Here is an 18,841-nt window from a genome sequence, read left to right as displayed (position 1 = left end):
CCTCATCTGTCATTATGTTATCTGACTTCAGTATACAGCACTAACTGCAAGAACCTTTGTCTGAAAGAGAGCCAAAGGAGGGTGATGGGAACCCACACCTCACTGTTTAAGTCAGGGAGTGAGGCCACTGAACCAGCCCCTCCCTCCCTTCCTTTTTGCTCCTTTTCTCTTCACATCACATTTTGCTTAGACCAGGCTGATTTACTTTTGTTAAATATATTGGGCTGAGTTGCATTGTGACCTTTAGTCTGCTTCCATGATTATGAAAATTAGTAATTATTTTTCTATTGTTGGAAAGGGTAGGTATTCAACCGTTCAAGTTCGAATAAACCCAACTGGATGACGAAAATAGTTATGAAACAGGCTGACAATCGTAAGTTAGTAAGGCTGAAGCAATTAATATAGAGAATACAAAGGGAAAGTTACTGAGCATGCCTCGAATAACCCCCACATTTGAGGCCTAGACACATGTATTCAGGATGCTCTAGGCCAATGTAACAACTGGACTCAGCCATGTAAAGCCATCTCATGATCTATGGCTGAAAACTTCATGACCGCCTCAGTGTTATAATGTGCGTGGAAACAGGAGTCCTCTTAGTCCACTGCTCCCGCCAGCACCACACAAGACTCCGAAAGGCGTCATAGAGGAGGGTCCAATGTCAATGCTGTAACGTACAGTTTATTAGGCGATTCCACAAACCATAGATTCCAGAATGAAAGGTTCCATAGCCATTCATTGTGGTAGAAGCTCTGGAGAGACAAAAATAACGTCTTGAATGAAATAGTTTATAGACAACACAGAATCAAGCTTTGATTATGCAAGAAAGACAAAGGTAATCGGAAATTTGTCTGTTTGCAATTCGCATCACAGTTACCAAGACGAACGCTGCATGTTTGCAGGTAATCGGCTTGCTCTCTGATATTGGCTTACTTGCGCCCTGTAAAAAGGATCCACCCGAGACCTTTGTAATAGTGGGCCTAGGTTGAGCAGCTAAGCACAAGGGTCCCTCCCCCACCATACCCCACTACTACATGCCTCCCATCCCGGGCAGCTCAAAGACGCACGAACCTTTAGCTGGCACGTGCTACCACCACCCGCCCATGTGTGCTTCCTGGAGCTATTGTGCCGTGCCTGCTTTTATGTGCTTGTACAGCCCACCAAGAGACAACTCCATAGCTCTGTCCTACGAGCTTACAAAGATCCCCTCAAAAAGATCCGCCACATACCATCCCAGCTCCAGCTCCTCCTTCTCAGGCCATTGTCAGTGTAATTTGTGAGGTCCAGTCAGCTCAACGGACTGCCCATCCTTCTTCGGCTGATCACCAGGCCAATTTCCGTTTCTTTCCCTGCTGCCAGCGTTGCTGCCAGCGACGACCGACACGACGACCCGATCCCTCAGAAATAATCGAGGCCTCGAACGAACGACGCGGAAACGAGGTGGAGAAGAACGACAGCGACAAATCGAGACACGAGTCGGCACCCGCCTAACCTCTACAGCCTTGAGATTCCCGCGCGTGACCTATTAACATCCAAACCCGGGCTCCGCCGCTGCCTTTGCCTACACTCCCTCCTCCTGACGATACACACGAACCCAACAGCAACAATCCGCCCCTTGGCTCCTCTTGAGCTGCCGTCAGCCGGTTCAACATGGAGCACGTCATCCTTCACCCTTTGCCTCTAATCGCAATCTCCGATTACGTGGTGAGACACACCTTGCGGGCGCAACCAGGTCCAATTGTTGGCGCTTTGTTTGGCCAGCAGAATGGTCGTGAGATCAGCATCGAGTTCGCATACGAGGTCAAGACGGTGCCTGGAGATCGTAATGATGACTTCAAACTAGACTTGCACTGGTTTGACACTCGCCTAGAACAGAGTCAGCACCCCCACACACATCCTCTCCAGACTGTGTCTGTTTCTAACCCGAGTCTGTAGTGAGAGCTGTTCACAAGGATCGCGAGCTCGACTTGGTGGGTTGGTACACTCTGCTGCCTCGAAGCGGCCCCGGCCCCAATGTGTTACCCATTCACAACCAAATTCTCGAGCGTAACGAGTCTGCCATTTTGCTTGGTTTCCACACCGAAGAGCTTACTGAGGAGTCTGCCGGTGGGACGCTTCCCGTAACGCTGTATGAGACGAATTACGAGGTTGAGGGCGGCAACAAGGAAGCCCAAGATGATGGCGAGGACAAGGAGATGAAGGACGGCGATGCGCAGCCCAGGCTCAAGTTTCGGGAAATCCCTTTTGTGGTGGAGACCGGCGAGGACGAGATGATCAGTATGAGCTCGGTTGCAGGAGGTGCAACAAATGCTGCATCTGCCCAGACCCGCGACCAGAAAAAGGAGGTTGATGTCAAGGGCAAGGGCAAGCAGCCTTCCGCAGAGACCGAGAAGGTCGACCCCAACACCGTGGCTTTGTCAAAAGAAGACGAGGATATGATCGCCGCTTTGATGACCAAGGGCAACGCGATCAAGATGCTCAAGTCCCGAATCGACCTCATCATCAAGTACCTGCAAAAGCTCCCGCCTCCTTACATGGCCGAAGTTGAGGCGGAAGCCAATGCAAGCGGCGGCGGCTCCACTGAGCCCTCACAGACGCTTTTGAGGCTCATTCAAGCTCTGGTCCACCGCCTCAGCCTCGTTGAGCCCGCCGATGCCGAGGAATTCAAGACAGAAATGCTACGTGAGGAGAACGATGTCGCCACCGTCAAACTTCTCAACGAGCTTATGGGCCGGGTTGGCGAAACACGCGATATTGGTAAGAAATTCTCGGCTATCGAGACTGGCAAGACTTCTCAGAAGCACAACACTATTTCTTCTCAGCAGTTCTCTGCCAAATCTGCAGCCGGCGACCTGTTTTAGATGGCGTTTTCTTTTTCACAAAGCCCGTTACATTTTGTTGTTCCTTTTATTGAGGAGCATTCCCTGACTTCTGCACTGGTGTTCGGGAGTCTTGGAGCATGGAGGCATTTACATGCGTGAAAGAGCATGGCATGGCATGGCGTTCATCTGGTCCCAAGAAATGGGAGGTCATATAGACCAGGATAAATGAATGAATGGAAAATGGATACACTTGTTATGATGTTCGATTGTAGTAAGTCAAGGTGTATGATAATATCACGGCAAAAGCGAATAGCCGGCATTGTTATGAGTTGTCATTAATCATGTAATATTTCTGAAGGGGGCCCTATGGTTCTAAATCATGCTCTACCAGAGGACCGCCAAACCGGATGACCCAGTGGTCATAAGCCAAGTGAAAGAAACAAGGACAGAAATCATGTTCAAATCAGAGCCACCCTCCTGCCGTTTCGAAACACGCAAAAGAACGCCAAAGAAAACAAAGACAAAAGAGACCTCTTTGCTTTCCCCCTTTAGTTTTACGCCTCAATAACCACCTTCAATACCAGCCTGCCCTCGTCATCAGCCGTCCGGCCTGCCAGCTCAAACGCCTCCCGCGAACGGTGCAGTCCCTTGAACCGGTGCGTGACCATGTTGTCCAGGCTCGGCAGGCCACCAGCTTTGCCACTTTTGTTGCCGCTGCCATGTTTCGAGGCACACAGCAACCGGATTCCCGTAGCGTACGTGTTTGCGTAGCGGAAGATGCCAAGGATGTCGACCTCGCGGAGGTGGGCGACGGACATGGGCAGCGTCTGGATAGGCGTGCCCATTCCGACCATAATGAGCTTGCCGCCTGGCTTGGTCGCGTACAGGGCGGTGTGCATGCACTCTTCTTTCCCCGTGCACTCGAAGGTGATGTCGACGCCGTCATCTTCCTCGTCCTCGTCATCGTTGGGAGCGACGAGGGGAGAGGTCTTCGACACGGCAAGAATGTCCTGGGCCAGCGACCGGGCCCCCTCGAGCCTGGTGTCCAGTGTCGAGAAGATGCTACTCGCAGGAGTTATGGCACCACCATTACCGCCACGGCCGCGGTCCATCCCACCAGCCATTGAGATCTCCGACGAGACGGAGGAGCTGGAGGACGAGGCGCGGAGAGGGCGGGGCACGACGTAGCCATATGTCGCGAAGCCGTGCTCGAGTGCGTATTCGACGCGGCCCTGATCGACGTCGCAGATGGTGACGACCGAGCAGCCGGACTGTTGCGCCATGGCGGCTGTGAGGAGGCCGACGGTGCCGGCGCCTATGACCAGGGCTGTGGCGCCGGGCTCAGGCTTTGCGCGGTTAACAGCATGAATAGCTACCGAGAGGGGTTCGAGGAGGGCCGCGGCGTCGAAGGAGATGTGGTCAGGCAATCTGGTGAGAACACGTGTGAGCAAAAAAGAGGAAGCTCTTGCTTTTTCCTTGTTTCTTTCTTTTACTGCCCCTTTTTTCCTTCTCCCCCCTCCCCTCCCCTTTTCTTCCTCCCTGATGCCCCTCTCCTCTCCTTCCAAATTCAAAAGAAAACTCACTTGTGGCACCACACAGCCGGATGGTTAATCTGCTCCTGCAGCGTCCCCTGAAAGTGCGGGAAGCTCTTCGCACTGCTTCTGAATCGCATCTTTCTGCAGAGATTATACCGCCCCTTCCTGCAAATGCCGCATTGCCCACACGGCACGCCGACCTCGAGGGCCACGCGGTCGCCGATGGAGAAGCCACCCACCTGGGCGCCAATAGCAGTCACCACACCCGAGGACTCATGGCCTAGGGATATGGGCTGGCACGCACACAAGTCACCATTGGCAAATTTTTTGAAGTAGGACACGTCGGAACCACAGATGCCCGTGGAGCGGATGGCGATCTGAAGCTCTCCTGCCGCTGGAGGGTCGATCGACCTGTGCTCCTGTGTGGGTTTAAGAGGATGTGGTCAGAAAAAAAAGTGTACATGGTAGAAAGGCTTTCCAGGGTTTGCTTATGCGGGTCATCTTTCTTTCAGTCTCTCACACACAAAAAGGTGATTTTTCCCCTCCCCCTCTCCCCTCTTTTGCCGGAAACAGCAGGCGGTTTACCGACTGGCTGGGTCCCGGCCGGGAAGAAGAGGACGCGAGATCTTGTGTTACAGTGAGACCTAAAACAGTAGTGATGACTGCCATGAAGAACTCTTCTCCGTCTCTTTTTGATTGAGAGAAAGAAAATGAAAAATTATAAACTCACCAATCGCAGGTCTCGAGCGCCATGCAAGACGGATGCCACAACTGTAGACGGCTTCGTATACGAAGAGCCCGTATGCATAGGCTCCATCTTGTCCTCCATCATGGCAGAAGGCGCCATCGTCCAGGTGATGTCGTGGGCGTGGGGTGAAACGTGGGGATAAAGCCCAGGGGGATTTGCCGTGGTGGTCCTCGTTAGGGCTGGGAGCCGACACACTTACAGCACAGCCGTCAGGAACGGGGCAGGGCAGGGCAAAGCTGGACGCAACGTTGTGTTGCTTGACGAGGGTGCCGCCTTTTGGTGGGGGAGAACTGGTAAGGCCCTGCTGTCTCAAACAGCGGCGTCCTCCTGCCCTCTACAAAGGGTTCACGGGGTTGGACGACGGGGGCAAGAGTCTGCTTCAGGAAGGTTAACTGAGCCTAGTTGATAGCGGCGTGGGATGTGTGGGCAAGAAGCAGGTGGCTAGATATTGGGACAAGTGGGAGGAGAGGGTGGACGAAGGCGGAGCGGGATAGATTGACGAAGGAAGAAGGCCATTTATCTCCTCCCTCTCCCCCTCCCTCTCCCACTTTCCTTCCCTTCTTCTCTCTTCCACTTCTCTCCCCCCGTATACAAAAAGGCACATCGACAAAAAAATCCGCCCCGCCCCTCGATACCATTTCCAAGACCAGGAAGCTCGGTTCCGTCAAGACGCCCACCCCTTTCCGGCCTGGCATGATCTTGATTCGGGGGGTGTTACTCAATGGTAGCTAACCCAGGGATGATCAATGCAAGAGGGCGATAGCAAGTCGACCGGGGGACCCAAGCATGTTTGTGGGTATGACAAGATAGAAGGCCGCAAGAACGAAAGAGGAGGAGCAGGAGGAGTTCCCCAGAAAGCGGAGTAGTAGTATAAGGCTCGCACATGAAGAGTAAGGAACTAGAGGGAAAAGTTGTGTATGTGTGTGTGTGACTTGAGGCAGGGATCGGACATTTCAGGATGAGAGACATCTAGAAAGTGCTCCCTCTTGGGCTCGCCCCCCTCTTTCCACCCCTCTTCATTGATTCCTGCCAGTTATCTTGCAATGAGTTATCTGGACCCTCCTTCCGATGAAGCCCAACTCTGCGAAAGGTGGAGAGAGCACTCGCTCACCAGTTGAAAGAGAGAGAAAAAGAGGGAGGTTATGTTTCCCAAATATCAGATACAAAAGGTCCTGCAGTAGCATCACAACAAGCTCCAGCCGACTTGCATTAGCCTGAAGTCAACCGAGGGCTGGTATTTATGGTACCGGGTGACATGAGGCAACCTTGCCCTCTGGCTTGTTCACACAATGTCCTCATTCAGAGGGGTTGGGGAGGGGGCCACCACATGTAACTTGCATGCAACCCGCTGTGACATCCGCTGCCTGTGGCTTCACATGCCCGTCAGCAAGTGACCGACCCAAAGGTCCAAACTGCTGCCGCTTGAAGAAGAAGAGAAAGCTCATGTGTGTGGGGGTTTCAGCACTGAAGGAGGGAATAGAAGGGTAATAGAGAGCCTGCGGGAAGAAGGTTCTGCCCCCTCCTCTTAGCCGACCTTGAAGGATGCGCCATAGGACGAGCAGGCATTATCGCGAGACGCCAAGAGGGGAACAAGATTCAGATCTTCTCCCCAAGCAGTCCATTTCCTGCACAGAATGGGGGTCTCTTCTGCATCGAATACAGTGGCCATGAGAGGGGACTTCTTCCTAAGGCGAATTCAAGAAGGATGGGACGATACCAATCGGTTTGTGTAGTCGTCATATTAGCCGGTCCAGTCTCTAGCCCCAGATGTGCGGTCTGACAGACACATAAGGGTCCCATCAGAAAATCCTCTAGGTGCGTAACAGGTGGCCATGTGATTCGCTGCATTGCAAACCGTTAGAAACAGATTGTGGTGGAGGGGCGGGAGTGTAGCTCGTTCTTGGGGCCCATGGGGACAAGGGCTAGACCCCAAAAGAAGAACTGCATGATGCATGGTGATGAAGCCTGCTGTATCCAGCACATGCAAACGTCGTCTCGTTGCTACCTTGCCTGCGCAGCCTGTCTGGCTGCTCGACAGCCCTTATCTTTGACTGTAACGCTGTTCAACTAAGGAGAGGGGGGAGGGGACGAGACCTCGGAACTTCCGATCCAGCGAGAGAGGAGAAAGCTCGAGAGGTGGTCACTCACGGAAATAGGGTTTGTCGTTGTGAAGAATAGGGCAGCTGGCCCAAGATGAGAAGAACATGTGCTTGCGTCTTGGGACGTGGCAACATATCGACTACAGCACATAGGCTACCATCCTCCAAATTAGTGTTGTTGCTGCGTATAGCGAGTAAGGTGGCAGGTGCGAGCCAGAAAATTTTGACGATGACGACGGGGCCTGCCAAAACAGCACTGACAGGTTTGGCACTAGGACTGGACTCCTGCGCGAGGGCCTCTCGGGTGTATGGAAGGAAAAAGTTAGTCTAGACTCGAAAAAAAATCGACACATCAGCAGCATCCTGCACGCCCGCCTCGCCGATTGTTTGAGTGAAGTCGCGGACCTGCTCCGGCGCTATTCAGGCGCGAGTATCATCCATCACAAAATCACCGAAGTTGCTTGCGGCAGGCCTTCTCTCTCTTTCTCTCTCTCATGTTGCGTTGAGGAAGAGAAGCCCCCCTCCCCCACCCCCTCATGCGAATGAGGCGAGAAGAGACGGCAAAGACGGCAAAGACGGACTGGAATCTTCGGCTGAAATCAAGCAGGTTTGACCTCCTCTAACGCTCGGTGTGTTGACCGATCGTCGACGGCGGCAAAGTCGTTGCGACTCCAAATAAGTGTAGTGTTGCGAGGTTGAGATACTAACGGTGATCCCAGATCTTCCATGGCAGTAAAGTCGTAACAGTCCTCCATCTTTGCCCAAAGCGGGACCCTTTCCGAACGACGGGACGAAGGATTCACACATGGCCGTGGCAAGGGTTTGGACATGGTGTGTGGGTGAGCCCTGTTCGCTCCTTGTAGCCGAGATGTACTGTGCCTACGGTACTGTAGCTTTCAACGGTCGGTGAGCAAGTATCGGTCCCTTTCTCTGTGGTCGGAAGACGTATACCACACCGTTCTCTGCTGTTCACCTGGGGGTGTTTTCGTACACACACACACACACACACACACACAACCACAGGGGAGTCTGCAAGTCAGGTTCGGCCTGCTGTTCCGAGCAGTTTCATGCTTACTGGAAATCTTGATTCCTGCTGTCGGAACGGGTCCCGCTCTCCTCAGAAAGTGAGAGAGATCGTCGTCAGAAATGATATGGCTCTACTCATAAATCAGCCATGGTTACTCTCACCACAAATGAGCCCCCATCACCATGACCACGTCTCAGTGCCACACTCCCTGCCAAGAAATTGAGCGGGAGCGGCTTGAAGTTGGGTGTGATGCGTCGCGCCAGTCAAGAGGCTGAGGCATATCTCCTTGAAAAAGCGCCCGCTGCGACCTGCACATGGTAGCGGTGATCGATGGCCTCCCACTTTTTGGATGAAAGGACGGCTTGGATTTGCGAAAATCTGTGGAGGAAGACGCCGTCGATTGATATTGTCGACATTCACCCCCCCAATATATTCATCACAAGACGCGCGTCGTCTACATCGCAGTCACAGGAAAGCGGCGCGACATGCCGGCGGGAGATGTACATCGCCTGGGGTTGTTGTGTGAGAGAGAGTGTGTGCACATGGGTCTCGCCCTCCCTCACGACACACACACAAGTACACACGGTCTGCCAGGATTTTGGAAAAGAAAAAAAAAGGATAGGAAAAACAGAGACTCTGTTGCGCCTGGGAAATTGTTGGAGGACGTTGATGCCTTGCTGCAACCCATCGTTGCTGGGGTTTGATATGCAGGTCTGACCGGTAGATGCCCAATCAGGAGCTCCTGCGCGAGGAGCAAACATACACCCAGGGCCTGCCACTGCTGGGCCAGGTTCAGGATTTACAGCATGAAACTAGAAATGTTCACCAGCTCATCACCAGAGTTAGAGATGACTGGTGCGATCTGTCTTCCCAGGGTTGGCTGATCGCTTCAGGGTAGCAGTTGCAGCACTGCCCTTACCCGCCCTGCTTTGACTGATCGCGAGGCCGGCTCAACAAATACCCCTTCCCCATTCCCTCCTTATTCAGAGGATTTTCGGTGCTCTCGGCTTTTGAAGAAGAGGCATGAGCATCAACTGCTCGAGCCAGCCCTCCGAGCCAGCCACCCCCTCAAATACGTGATAGCTAGGTCTAGTGGACGCATCTTTAGCTTCGGCTCAGGTTCCGAAATGGTGTGATGATGTTCCTGCTATGCCTCGGTGCCGCATCTCAAAAGTCCTCAAGCTGACGAGCAATATACCGTAAGTGGGTGAACTTGGACCAGGGTGGGTTAAGCCTCGGTTGTCTCATGGGAAACAATGCAGATAAATTACCTGTGGTGAGTGCCACACGCCCACTTAGCGTTTGGCTCAATTCAAACGTAGACGGCGTCCATAATAGTACAAAGTACATATGTGTCTGCCTTCGGTTCGGGCCAAGCCTACCAGCTGGGCCGTACCGAATTTTGGAATCATACCATCTCAGGCGGTGAAGTAGAACAGTTAATCCCCTGGAACATAAACATACAATCTGGTTGAGATAAGCAAATCCAAAGGACAATAGGATTGGCGCGTCTTCCCGTGGTATGATTCCTTATGCTAGCTGCCGGCAATATTGGATTCCGACTTATTCACACATGACTAAAGGGCGCATTCAACCTGACATAGTATAAAGCTTAAAGCGTAAAAAACAACGGCGGAAGATCCACGGCTAAGGATTTAGTCCGCGTTGATATTACCATCGTCAGAGGCACGTGTGTGTGTGTATGAGAGGAAGATAGAGAGAGAGAGAGAGACAGCGAGAGCGAGAGCGAGAGCCGGCATTGCATTGCTGCACAGCCGGCTGACCACTGCGCGTCCTACAATAAACGATGACCAGCTAAGAGAATCGGCAGGTATTAGCAGCACATACAATGATACAATTCATAATTTAATGGAGTTGATCTCTGAAGATCGAGCTCGGGAGTACTCCTGCTGATCGAGAAAATACACATCTCAAAAGCTCAGAAAGTGCTGGTGGCCAGCCGGCTCGCTGCGTTCCTGGCATCCACCCTGTCCTCGTCATCTTCCTCGCTGAGGCCGGGCAGTCCGGTCGGAGGTCGAGCGCTCTCCTCTTCGGCTTCTGCCTCCTCGCCGACGTTGGGCATGAAGCTGCCAGACATGCTTCTTCCCATGGGGTCTGCAGACCGCCTGGGAACACCGCTCCACGCGTCTCCCTTGGGCCCCTGGCTCGAGGCCATGCTCGTCCGTCGTACTGCGGGATGTGCCTCACGACCTAGACGGCTGAGGCCACCGGAAGCATCGATCGCCCGTACGTCGGGCCGCACGTTCTCCAGCAGCGCCAGGGTCCTCCTCTCGGCCTCGATCTCTTTGCACACAAACTCTCGAATGCTTGCTCTGAGGTCTGCTGTAGTTCTTGCGAACCATTTGCGACGGTCCTGCACCAGATTTTGGGTTACTCTTGTAGTCTTCTGATAGAGGTACTCCTGGTTCTGTTTCGCGTCGTCCAATGCAGTAATAGCCTCGTCAACCTTCTCCCGGCGCACGTTGGAGCTACCCCTCAGACGGTCTGCCGCATTCAGCTTGCTACGAGTATTTTCCTGGGCCTGTATGAATTCGCGAATGAGAAGTTGGCGGTTGGTCAGGGTCTCCTTGACAATGAAGGCATCGTTAGAATGATATTGGAATGGATCTCCGATGGAAAAGGCCTCAGCCGTTGCCTGCGCTTGTTGAGAGTCCCCAACGGTTTGAATAATCTTGCCGAGTTTGCGGTAGGCGTTTGCGAGCCCTTGATGAGGTTCTTGGACATGCATGCCACCAAGTCTCACGCCGAAATCGGACTGAGAAAGGCCCAGGCCTAGAATCCATGTTAGCAACGGGAAGACCAGGTGCTTGAGAGGCACATGGAGGGTGAGGACTTGCCTCGACGGGCCTTGACCAGCTTGTCGACCTTGTGGCCTGCGTCCATCGAGCCCAAGTAGAAGAGCTTCACGATGGGTCGCGCCTCTGACAGCTCCGGGGTGTCATCCGGGGGAGGAGCAAACTGCTTCAGAAGTTTGCGTCTGACACCCGTAGCAGGCTGTTTCTTCTTCATCATGGGGCTGTAGCCGAAGTCACTCTCAACGAACAGGACCATCTCATCATCTCTCATCAAGACCTCGTTGCTACAGACATAGTTGAACCAGCGCTGCATCAGTGCCTTCACCCTGATCTCATCCTCATCGGTTCCAGCTCCGGCAGATGTCAGAGGCGGTGGAACGGCAGGCACCATCGCTTCAGGATTCGCCGAGATCAGATGCTCAGCTAGCTTGACGAATTCGGAGTGCAGACGCCGGACATCTCGGAACTGGGTTGTTCGAAACTTGGGAAGATTTGTCTGTCATAGTTAGCGCGCGCGAAGGGAAACAAAGCTGCTTCTCGATCTGCGGTCAGCAACTCACGTGCACGTCGAATCTCAAGATTGGGTCTTTGCGAGCAGCACGCTCCAGACCAGTAATCTTGGCCTGAAGCTTGTATACTGGCCCTGCGGGCCTCCGAGCCTGGGGTTGGGCCTGAGCCTGTTCACGACTGGCGCGCGCCGTGTCTCCAGACAGCCGGTTGGGATCATCATGACCCTGTGATGGGGACACGTTCTCGTCGTGGTACGCATCAGATTCTCCAGCGGCTTCTTGTGCTAGTGTCTGCCCATCGTCCTCGGACTCCGTACTGGCAGTACCAGGCCTCCTATAATCGCCGCCGGGCGAACGAAAGCCCTCCTCATCAGGTTCAGATCCGAAGCCGTTGCCAGAGATCTGCGACCCAAACGCAGGAGATGCGGGAGAATCACCTCCTATTGTGCCGAACGTCGTTCGGGTTGCCTGTGGCGAGGAGACAGGCGAGTTACCCCAGGGCGATGCGCCTGCCGGATGGTCGGACTCATGAATGGAGGTGCTATAATCCATTGTAGAAGAATGCGCTCAGAGAGAGCAGAGAAGCTGTCAGGTTTGGAGGCTACCGAGTGTGGAGAACGTTGTTCGTAGCTCTCGTAGCTCGTCAATGCCGTGTGCGTTGGCGGGACAGGATATGATCGTGTGGCAGTGGTTGATGCTCGTGAGGATTAGAATCGGCGTTCTAGAGTTCGTCAAGCCTAAAAGGGCAGACAAGAGAGCAAGGACTGCAAAAGCCCCCCTTGGGTTGCCTGTAATTCGGAGGGGGGATGACGATGGTGAGAAAGCTGATGGAGTCCTAAAGTGCGAACGGTTTGGAAGTGGGGCCAGGGCAGCTGCAGCGCGAGTAAGCCACAGAGGGGGGGTGAGCGTAAGGGGGTTCTGGAGAGGGAGTGTCGTTAGAGAGGGATCTGTACGCCCACTTTGACATCATTTTGGCAGGAGCACATCGCGGACACAATTCTTCATACACACGCAAAACAGAAAAACAGCTGACAAATCATTTCCATTTTATGTGGTGAAAGACCAATTGACTTTATTTTCTGCGCTGCGGGCTGCCAGATGAGTCGAAATGACCTTGTCAGTGTGTCTCCTTCGAGGTCACGGACACCATCAGCCCAGCAAGCTCGTCCGTCTATGCAATGAAGTGGCTCTGTGTGGTTATGGCTATAAACGGGATGGCAACCTCTTGAGACATGCTACCCGGCGCTGGAATCAGACGACAACGGCACAGCGAGCTCACCATGAAGCTCAAGTCGAGAACATCCGCAACATTGGCATCATTGCCCACGTTGATGCTGTATGTGGCCTGGTCTTGGTCCAGATTCTATCAAAACTGGCTGCTGAAATAAATCGAACCTATTCAGGGCAAAACTACTACGACAGAGAGGATGCTTTATTACAGTGGTTCAACCAGGCACCTAGGAAGTATGAATTAACGCCCTCGTGTCCTTGTATGCGGCAACAATGCCTCAAGCTAACCTGCGTTCATCCCAGACGTCGATCATGGTGATACAGTCACTGACTTCCTCCCCATGGAAAGGGAGAGAGGCATCACTATCCAGTCAGCCGCAGCATCCTTCAACTGGCCTCGAGCTGAGGACTGCAGTCCAGGCGAGGAAGCCAAGACCATCAACCTGATCGACACCCCAGGCCATCAGGATTTCCAGTACGAAGTGCTACGGTGTATGCCCGTGCTCGATGGTGCGGTTTGTGTCATGGACTCGGTGAAGGGTGTGGAGGCACACACAGAGCGAGTATGGGCTGCCGCCCAGCAGTTCAAGATCCCGCGGATCATCTTTGTGAACAAGCTTGACCGCGAGGGTGCGTCATTCAGAAAGTCTGTGCTCGACATTGCCACGAGGTTGAAGGCATGGCCTCTGGTCTGCCAGATCCCTTGGTGGGCTGGCGATCATTTTGTTGGGGTTATCGATGTCATCAAGCGGGTAGGTCACAAGTGGTCGTCTAGCGGCACCAGAAAAACCTACAATAAGGACGGTCTAAGGAGTGCTCTCGAGTCGGAGAACCCTTCGCTTATGGAGGAAGTTGAGCTTGCACGGGAACAACTCATCGAGAGACTATGCGAGGTCGACGACGAGATCGCCACCAAGTTCGCGGATCAAGGAGCGAACCTGTCCGACGAGACCATCAAGCTGAGCATCCGCCGAGCCATCAGCGATGGCAATGGCGTTGTTGCTCCAGTATTCGCTGGGGCTAGCTTGAGGAACATTGGTGTGGAGCCTCTTTTGGATGGCGTTGTGGAGTATTTACCCAGCCCTCAGGAGCGTCCGCCTGTGGAGGTCAAGACTTCACAGGGAACCCAAAAAATGGAGGAGCTCATCGCCAAGGAAGCAGTAAAGCTGAAGCAGAAGGGGGCAAACATCGCGGTTGCATCTGTTTTCAAGGTCATCAGTGACCATCACAGGGGTATGCTGAGCTTCGTCCGCGTATACCACGGCACCTTGCAACGGAACGCACATATGTGGAACTCGACACAGCGCCTCGAAGAGAAGCCGCTCGTCATGATGCAGATTCTGGCCAACAAGCACATCGACATTCCTCACCTCAAGGTTGGTGGCATCGGCGCTCTGGCAGGTCTGAAACATGCACGTACCGGAGACACCCTCGTCATATCTCCCGAAAAAGCAACAGACACTCTCATGAAGAGCATACAAATTCGCCCCGCCGTGATTCCGCCTGCTGTCACGTTCATCTCGATTGAGCCTTTCTCCCAGACCCATGAGGAGAAGCTGGAAAAGGTGCTTACCGATGCGTCAAGAGAAGATCCCAGCCTCCGGTGGTCAAAGGATGAGAAGGCTGGCCACTACATCCTGTCGGGGATGGGCCTGCTGCATCTCGAGGTTGCCATTGACAACTTAAAGAAGCACAAAATTGATGCATTGTTCGGCACCATCCAGGTGGACTACAAAGAGTGCATCTCATCACAGACGCCGCCCGAGAACTATGCGCTCGATCGCCCGGTGGCTGGCAAGCAAGGAAAGACATCGTGCACGGCTACAATTGAGCCCATAGACGCGGAGCATCAACCGGTCAATGAGTCGTGGAGAGACAGAGCCGCTCGTCTCGGCTACACAGACCTGGAGAGCAGCAAAGACTTTCATCTGTCGAGTCTCGAGAAGGATGGCAACGCAATCCATGTCAACATAATCCATCCAGTCCATGACCCGAAACAATTCGACATTGACACCATCTGTCATAATCTCCAGAACGGGGCTATTTCAGCCTTGTATAGAGGACCAAGAAAGGGGTATCCACTCCATGGCTGCAACATCGAGATTATCTTGGACTGCCAGAAGGACTACTTTGGTCTCGCATCACCTGCGCACTATCAACAAGCAGGATATCACGTTGTCCGTAATTCGCTGAAGAATGCCCACGACAGGCAGATGATTGGCCTTCTTGAGCCACTAATGAAGGTTGACATCGTGTGTCCCGAGTCGGTGGCTGCGCAGGTTAGGCACGATCTCGCCTCGAGGCATGGTGGGCATGTCCTTGAAACAGAAGACCTGAACGAACGGGCATCTGGTGAAGGCGAGATCAACCTTGAGGAGGTGTATGCACCACCGGACCCGTACGAGAGCATCTCTACATTGCGCGAGGATAAGAAGGGCGCGACGCGGATGCTCAAGCTTAAGGCCAAGGTGCCGCTGAAGGACATGCTGGATTATGACCAACACTTGAGAAGCTTGACGGAAGGAAGACACTCCATCCAAATGGAACTGGACACATTTGAGAGGGTCACAGGAAATCGAGAAAAGCTACTCTGACCTGTTCTCAAGATGTGAGGCGAACAGAAAGGAAGAAGAAAAAGAAAGAAAAAATGAGGGGGGGGGGGGGGCAAGTTACAGCCATATTAAAAGTCTTGAATCAGATAGATATCTTATTTTACTCTTTCGCTATGGAGAGAAAGTCTGAATCAAAGCCCGAAAGCGTGAATAAGCATTGCGGTGGTCTGGAAGTCAAGTCGCCCGTTGACTTTGCTCTCAGTGCCTCAAAAACCCTGTTTTACCCGCCCCCTCCTGTACTGTAGTAGAATGTGGGGCCACTCTCACTAACCAACTCTCACTCTCAGCACTGCAGGCGTCCCGCTCGGAACTTCTCAAACCTGTCCACACAACAATACATGACGGACTTGATTAGAGACAAGATCAATTGACACTTCAATCAGCTGCAAGGTAAGCTCATGGCGACTCACTGAATTTTCAAGTACGAGTCACTGTAACTGATGAGCCTGTAGGCAACTGTCAGCCTTTAGCTGCGAGAAAAAAGGAGCTGGTGTGCATGTCGAAAAGATCAAAAGTCATCGCGAAGATTACGCGCAGACATGGCGCACATGACGAACCCCTTGGCGAGCGTCGAGCAGCTCTACATGAGGAACGGCTTTAGCTCACTACCAAATGATCTCCAAGATGTCATCTTCTACGCGACGCAATGCCTGACCCAGGCTGCCGGCGTCCTCCTCCAGCTGCCACAATCTGTCACAGCGCAGGCGAACGTTATCCTCATGAGATACTGGCTGGCAGAGTCTCGACCTCTCCTGACAAGCGAATTTAGCGTGAGTGTTACAGGAATCGGTCCCGGTGAACTCGAAGAAGTTGTATTAACGTCTCGCTCGCTCAAAAGGATGTCTCGGCGGCTTGTATCTTTCTCATCGCGAAACTCGGACCTCGGCCGCGCTCAGCACGGGACATCGCTAACGTCTACGCGTATCTCCTCTCTACCAACTCTTCCTTTATGCGCGACAAGGGCGCGCAGCCTCCCACCACAAATGATCCTGCATCTTATTACCTCGGCGAGTCAGACTACTTTGCTTTCCACAATCGTGTCCTCGCGCTCGAAGCACGCATCTTGTATGCCCTCTCCTTTGACACACACGTCGCCCTTCCCCATCCCTTGGCCATCACCTACCTCCAGACCCTAGAGTTCTGTAACCACCAGCCCAGGGAGGCGCTATCGAAGAGGGCAATCGAGTACTTGAATACGGCGCTGCTGTCACCGCAATTGTTGTACCTGACACACCAACCCAACATGCTGGCAGTCGCGGCTATCTACAACGCAGCCAAGGACCTGGGTGCTAAGATGCCTGAATGTGAGTGGTGGGAAGTCTTTGACGTGGAGAGAGAGGAGCTGGGCTTTTTGGTGGTCGCGATGAGGAGTCTGGAGGGGTGGGTGAGGAAGCAGAGGGAGGAGTTTCCATGGATGGCGAAAGGGATGATAATACGCAAGATGATACAAGAGGAGCTGAAGAGGAGAGGCGTGCATAATGGGAATGGTGCTGAAAATGAAGACGAGGAGGCGGCTATGATGAGGCAGATGGATGAGAGGGCGGCGCAGGTCGAAGCCTAGTCTTGATCACGCCAGGGCTCTATGGTATACTTCACTATCAATCCAAAGGCCAAAAACAAACAAGGCAGATATTTGATTCTACCCCGTCCTCGAGCACTTCGTCAAATTTCTTTATTGTTTCGGAAAATGTTTTTTGAGCAGGATCTCGTAGGGATGTCACGTTAGAGCTTCCAGAAAGTGACGGGTGACTGGGTAAGCATTTGCAGCATTTATAATACCATAATAGTGAATCCAGACGGTGCAAAGTGACGCCGTCTTACTGCCCTCTAGCGCAGTTACTCTGGTCATCCGAAAATCTGATAGTAATCATCGACTTCATCGCCTATTTACTCGCTTTTTGATCGATAGCTTATCCGTTATGCGTACACAGTGCCATTTCCAGGGCTCACACTACGCGTTATGCTGCTCGATGTTTTAACAAGGACACCCGCCGCTGCGAACGTACCCAGCGTTATGCCTGCTTTTTCTGTTTCCATAGGTCGTTATCTTTCATGGTTACTCTTGCAGATGAGTCGGATCTCGGACGCGTTCCCCCTCAGGTATAGCAGCGAAGTCCCCTTTTGCGAAAACCTAAAATGGACCCAGCACTACAGACGACCAACAAGCCTAGGACAAGGCAACGAAAACACAAGACGCCTCCTTCACTGGACGTTCCAGATATCAACGAGAATGCGGCGGAGAGGAAGCGGATTCTAAACGTATTGGCCCAGCGGCGATATCGTAAGCGGGAAGCCCATGCGTGCATTGTTGTGCTGTAAGTTACTGACGCAAGTACCAGGAGAGCGGAAACGAGGAGGTAGGACTGCCAAATCGTTGCGAAACATAGAAACAACACCACAGGAAGCAGGCGTACTCGCAGCAGACAAGGAGGCTTCTCTCGATGCTGCGAACGAAGGTAGTCATCAAGCCCAGATAAGCGACCAGGCTGGGCTCGCCGTTGCCACTACAAGAGCAAAGGCTCTTGAGGTTATGAGGAGGAATGAGCCCGAGACCACTGTCAATTGGGATCCGGCCGCCTTCAGTACACCAGACGACAATGCAACGCTTGGCAACTTCAGCGACCTGGCTGGCAGTGCAACCGAATGTGGAGCAGTACGACCATCATTTCGGGAGGACATGCCATCCCCAAGCCTCTCCAGCATCCAGTCCATAGATACCATTGACCCGATGGCACTCTTCGGATCCCTAATAGGATCGCCATCCTCCACATCCAAGAGTGACGTTTCCTTCCCGGACACGTACCTCTTGCCCGTCATCGAGCTCACACTCCTCCGTGCCTTCATGCGCATAGCCAGCCGACTGGGTTGCACGTCCAGCGTCTGGGACATCCACGCGACCTCCCCTTTCACGGACCCCTCGTCGCCCACGCAACACCTGCCACAGACGTGGCAGCCCACCACAGCCCAGCTGCTGGTCCCCCACCACCCTCTCCTCGACTTCCTGCCATGGCCGTCGGTGCGCGAGAAGATCATCTCCGTCTTCACCCTACCGGAGGAGATGCGCCCTGCGGCCGCCAAGTCGCCCACCGCGCTGGTCCAGTTTGCCTACGACCTCGAGGACGGCGCCGAGGGCATCCGGATCTGGGGCGAAGATCCATACGACCCGCTGAGCTGGGAGGTTGGACAGCTGTTGTTTGAGAGGTGGTGGTTCATCTTTGACGGGGCCGTCATCGAGCAGAGCAACTCTTGGAGGGTCATGCGTGGTGCGGCAAGGCTGAGGATCACTGCTGCCGAGGACACAAGATAAGGAGAGAGAGAGAGAGAGAGAGAGAGAAAGCCGCAGCTGGGCGCACGTGTCGATACATTTGGAACCAACAAGTGGCCCTGCAATATCATGTTACCCCTGCTAGAGAGGAGGCGGACAAGTAGCAGGAGGAGAAGGGAT

At 53.3% G+C, this 18,841-nt stretch overlaps 6 protein-coding genes across 6 annotated transcripts; 4 read left to right on the top strand and 2 right to left on the bottom strand.

Moving 5' to 3' along the window:
* Window positions 1–1,660: 1,660 nt before the first annotated feature.
* M406DRAFT_230538 (uncharacterized protein) lies at window positions 1,661–2,811 on the top strand (the record flags this gene model as incomplete). The annotated part of the gene is made up of 2 exons (XM_040915844.1): window positions 1,661–1,874; window positions 1,934–2,811. Coding segments are annotated over 2 exons (1,092 nt in total), but the record flags the coding sequence as incomplete, so codon positions are not given.
* Window positions 2,812–3,137: 326 nt separating this feature from the next.
* On the bottom strand, window positions 3,138–5,202 carry M406DRAFT_79874 (uncharacterized protein; the record flags this gene model as incomplete). The annotated part of the gene is made up of 4 exons (XM_040925995.1): window positions 3,138–3,858; window positions 3,958–4,248; window positions 4,404–4,774; window positions 5,086–5,202. The coding sequence occupies 4 exons, from the start codon at window positions 5,200–5,202 to the stop codon at window positions 3,375–3,377; spliced, it is 1,263 nt and encodes a 420-aa protein (XP_040778385.1). The 3' UTR covers window positions 3,138–3,374.
* Window positions 5,203–10,065: 4,863 nt separating this feature from the next.
* On the bottom strand, window positions 10,066–12,106 carry M406DRAFT_288478 (vacuolar protein sorting-associated protein Vps17; the record flags this gene model as incomplete). Its single annotated transcript, XM_040918797.1, has 3 exons — window positions 10,066–11,022; window positions 11,094–11,541; window positions 11,606–12,106. 3 exons carry the CDS (start codon window positions 12,104–12,106, stop codon window positions 10,169–10,171), a joined length of 1,803 nt encoding a protein of 600 aa, XP_040778384.1. The 3' UTR covers window positions 10,066–10,168.
* Window positions 12,107–12,662: 556 nt separating this feature from the next.
* On the top strand, window positions 12,663–15,509 carry M406DRAFT_288474 (P-loop containing nucleoside triphosphate hydrolase protein; the record flags this gene model as incomplete). Its single annotated transcript, XM_040918796.1, has 4 exons — window positions 12,663–12,908; window positions 12,958–13,018; window positions 13,088–14,640; window positions 14,695–15,509. 4 exons carry the CDS (start codon window positions 12,663–12,665, stop codon window positions 15,376–15,378), a joined length of 2,544 nt encoding a protein of 847 aa, XP_040778383.1. The 3' UTR covers window positions 15,379–15,509.
* Window positions 15,510–15,935: 426 nt separating this feature from the next.
* On the top strand, window positions 15,936–17,089 carry M406DRAFT_274950 (uncharacterized protein; the record flags this gene model as incomplete). The annotated part of the gene is made up of 2 exons (XM_040918242.1): window positions 15,936–16,166; window positions 16,235–17,089. 2 exons carry the CDS (start codon window positions 15,936–15,938, stop codon window positions 16,955–16,957), a joined length of 954 nt encoding a protein of 317 aa, XP_040778382.1. The 3' UTR covers window positions 16,958–17,089.
* Window positions 17,090–17,532: 443 nt separating this feature from the next.
* M406DRAFT_251725 (uncharacterized protein) lies at window positions 17,533–18,703 on the top strand (the record flags this gene model as incomplete). Its single annotated transcript, XM_040916780.1, has 2 exons — window positions 17,533–17,696; window positions 17,857–18,703. 2 exons carry the CDS (start codon window positions 17,533–17,535, stop codon window positions 18,701–18,703), a joined length of 1,011 nt encoding a protein of 336 aa, XP_040778381.1.
* Window positions 18,704–18,841: the final 138 nt, after the last annotated feature.

Source organism: Cryphonectria parasitica, assembly GCF_011745365.1.
Source record: "Cryphonectria parasitica EP155 unplaced genomic scaffold M406scaffold_3, whole genome shotgun sequence".
Classification (NCBI taxonomy): domain Eukaryota; kingdom Fungi; phylum Ascomycota; class Sordariomycetes; order Diaporthales; family Cryphonectriaceae; genus Cryphonectria; species Cryphonectria parasitica.
This window is presented reverse-complemented; position numbering and strand designations above follow the sequence as displayed.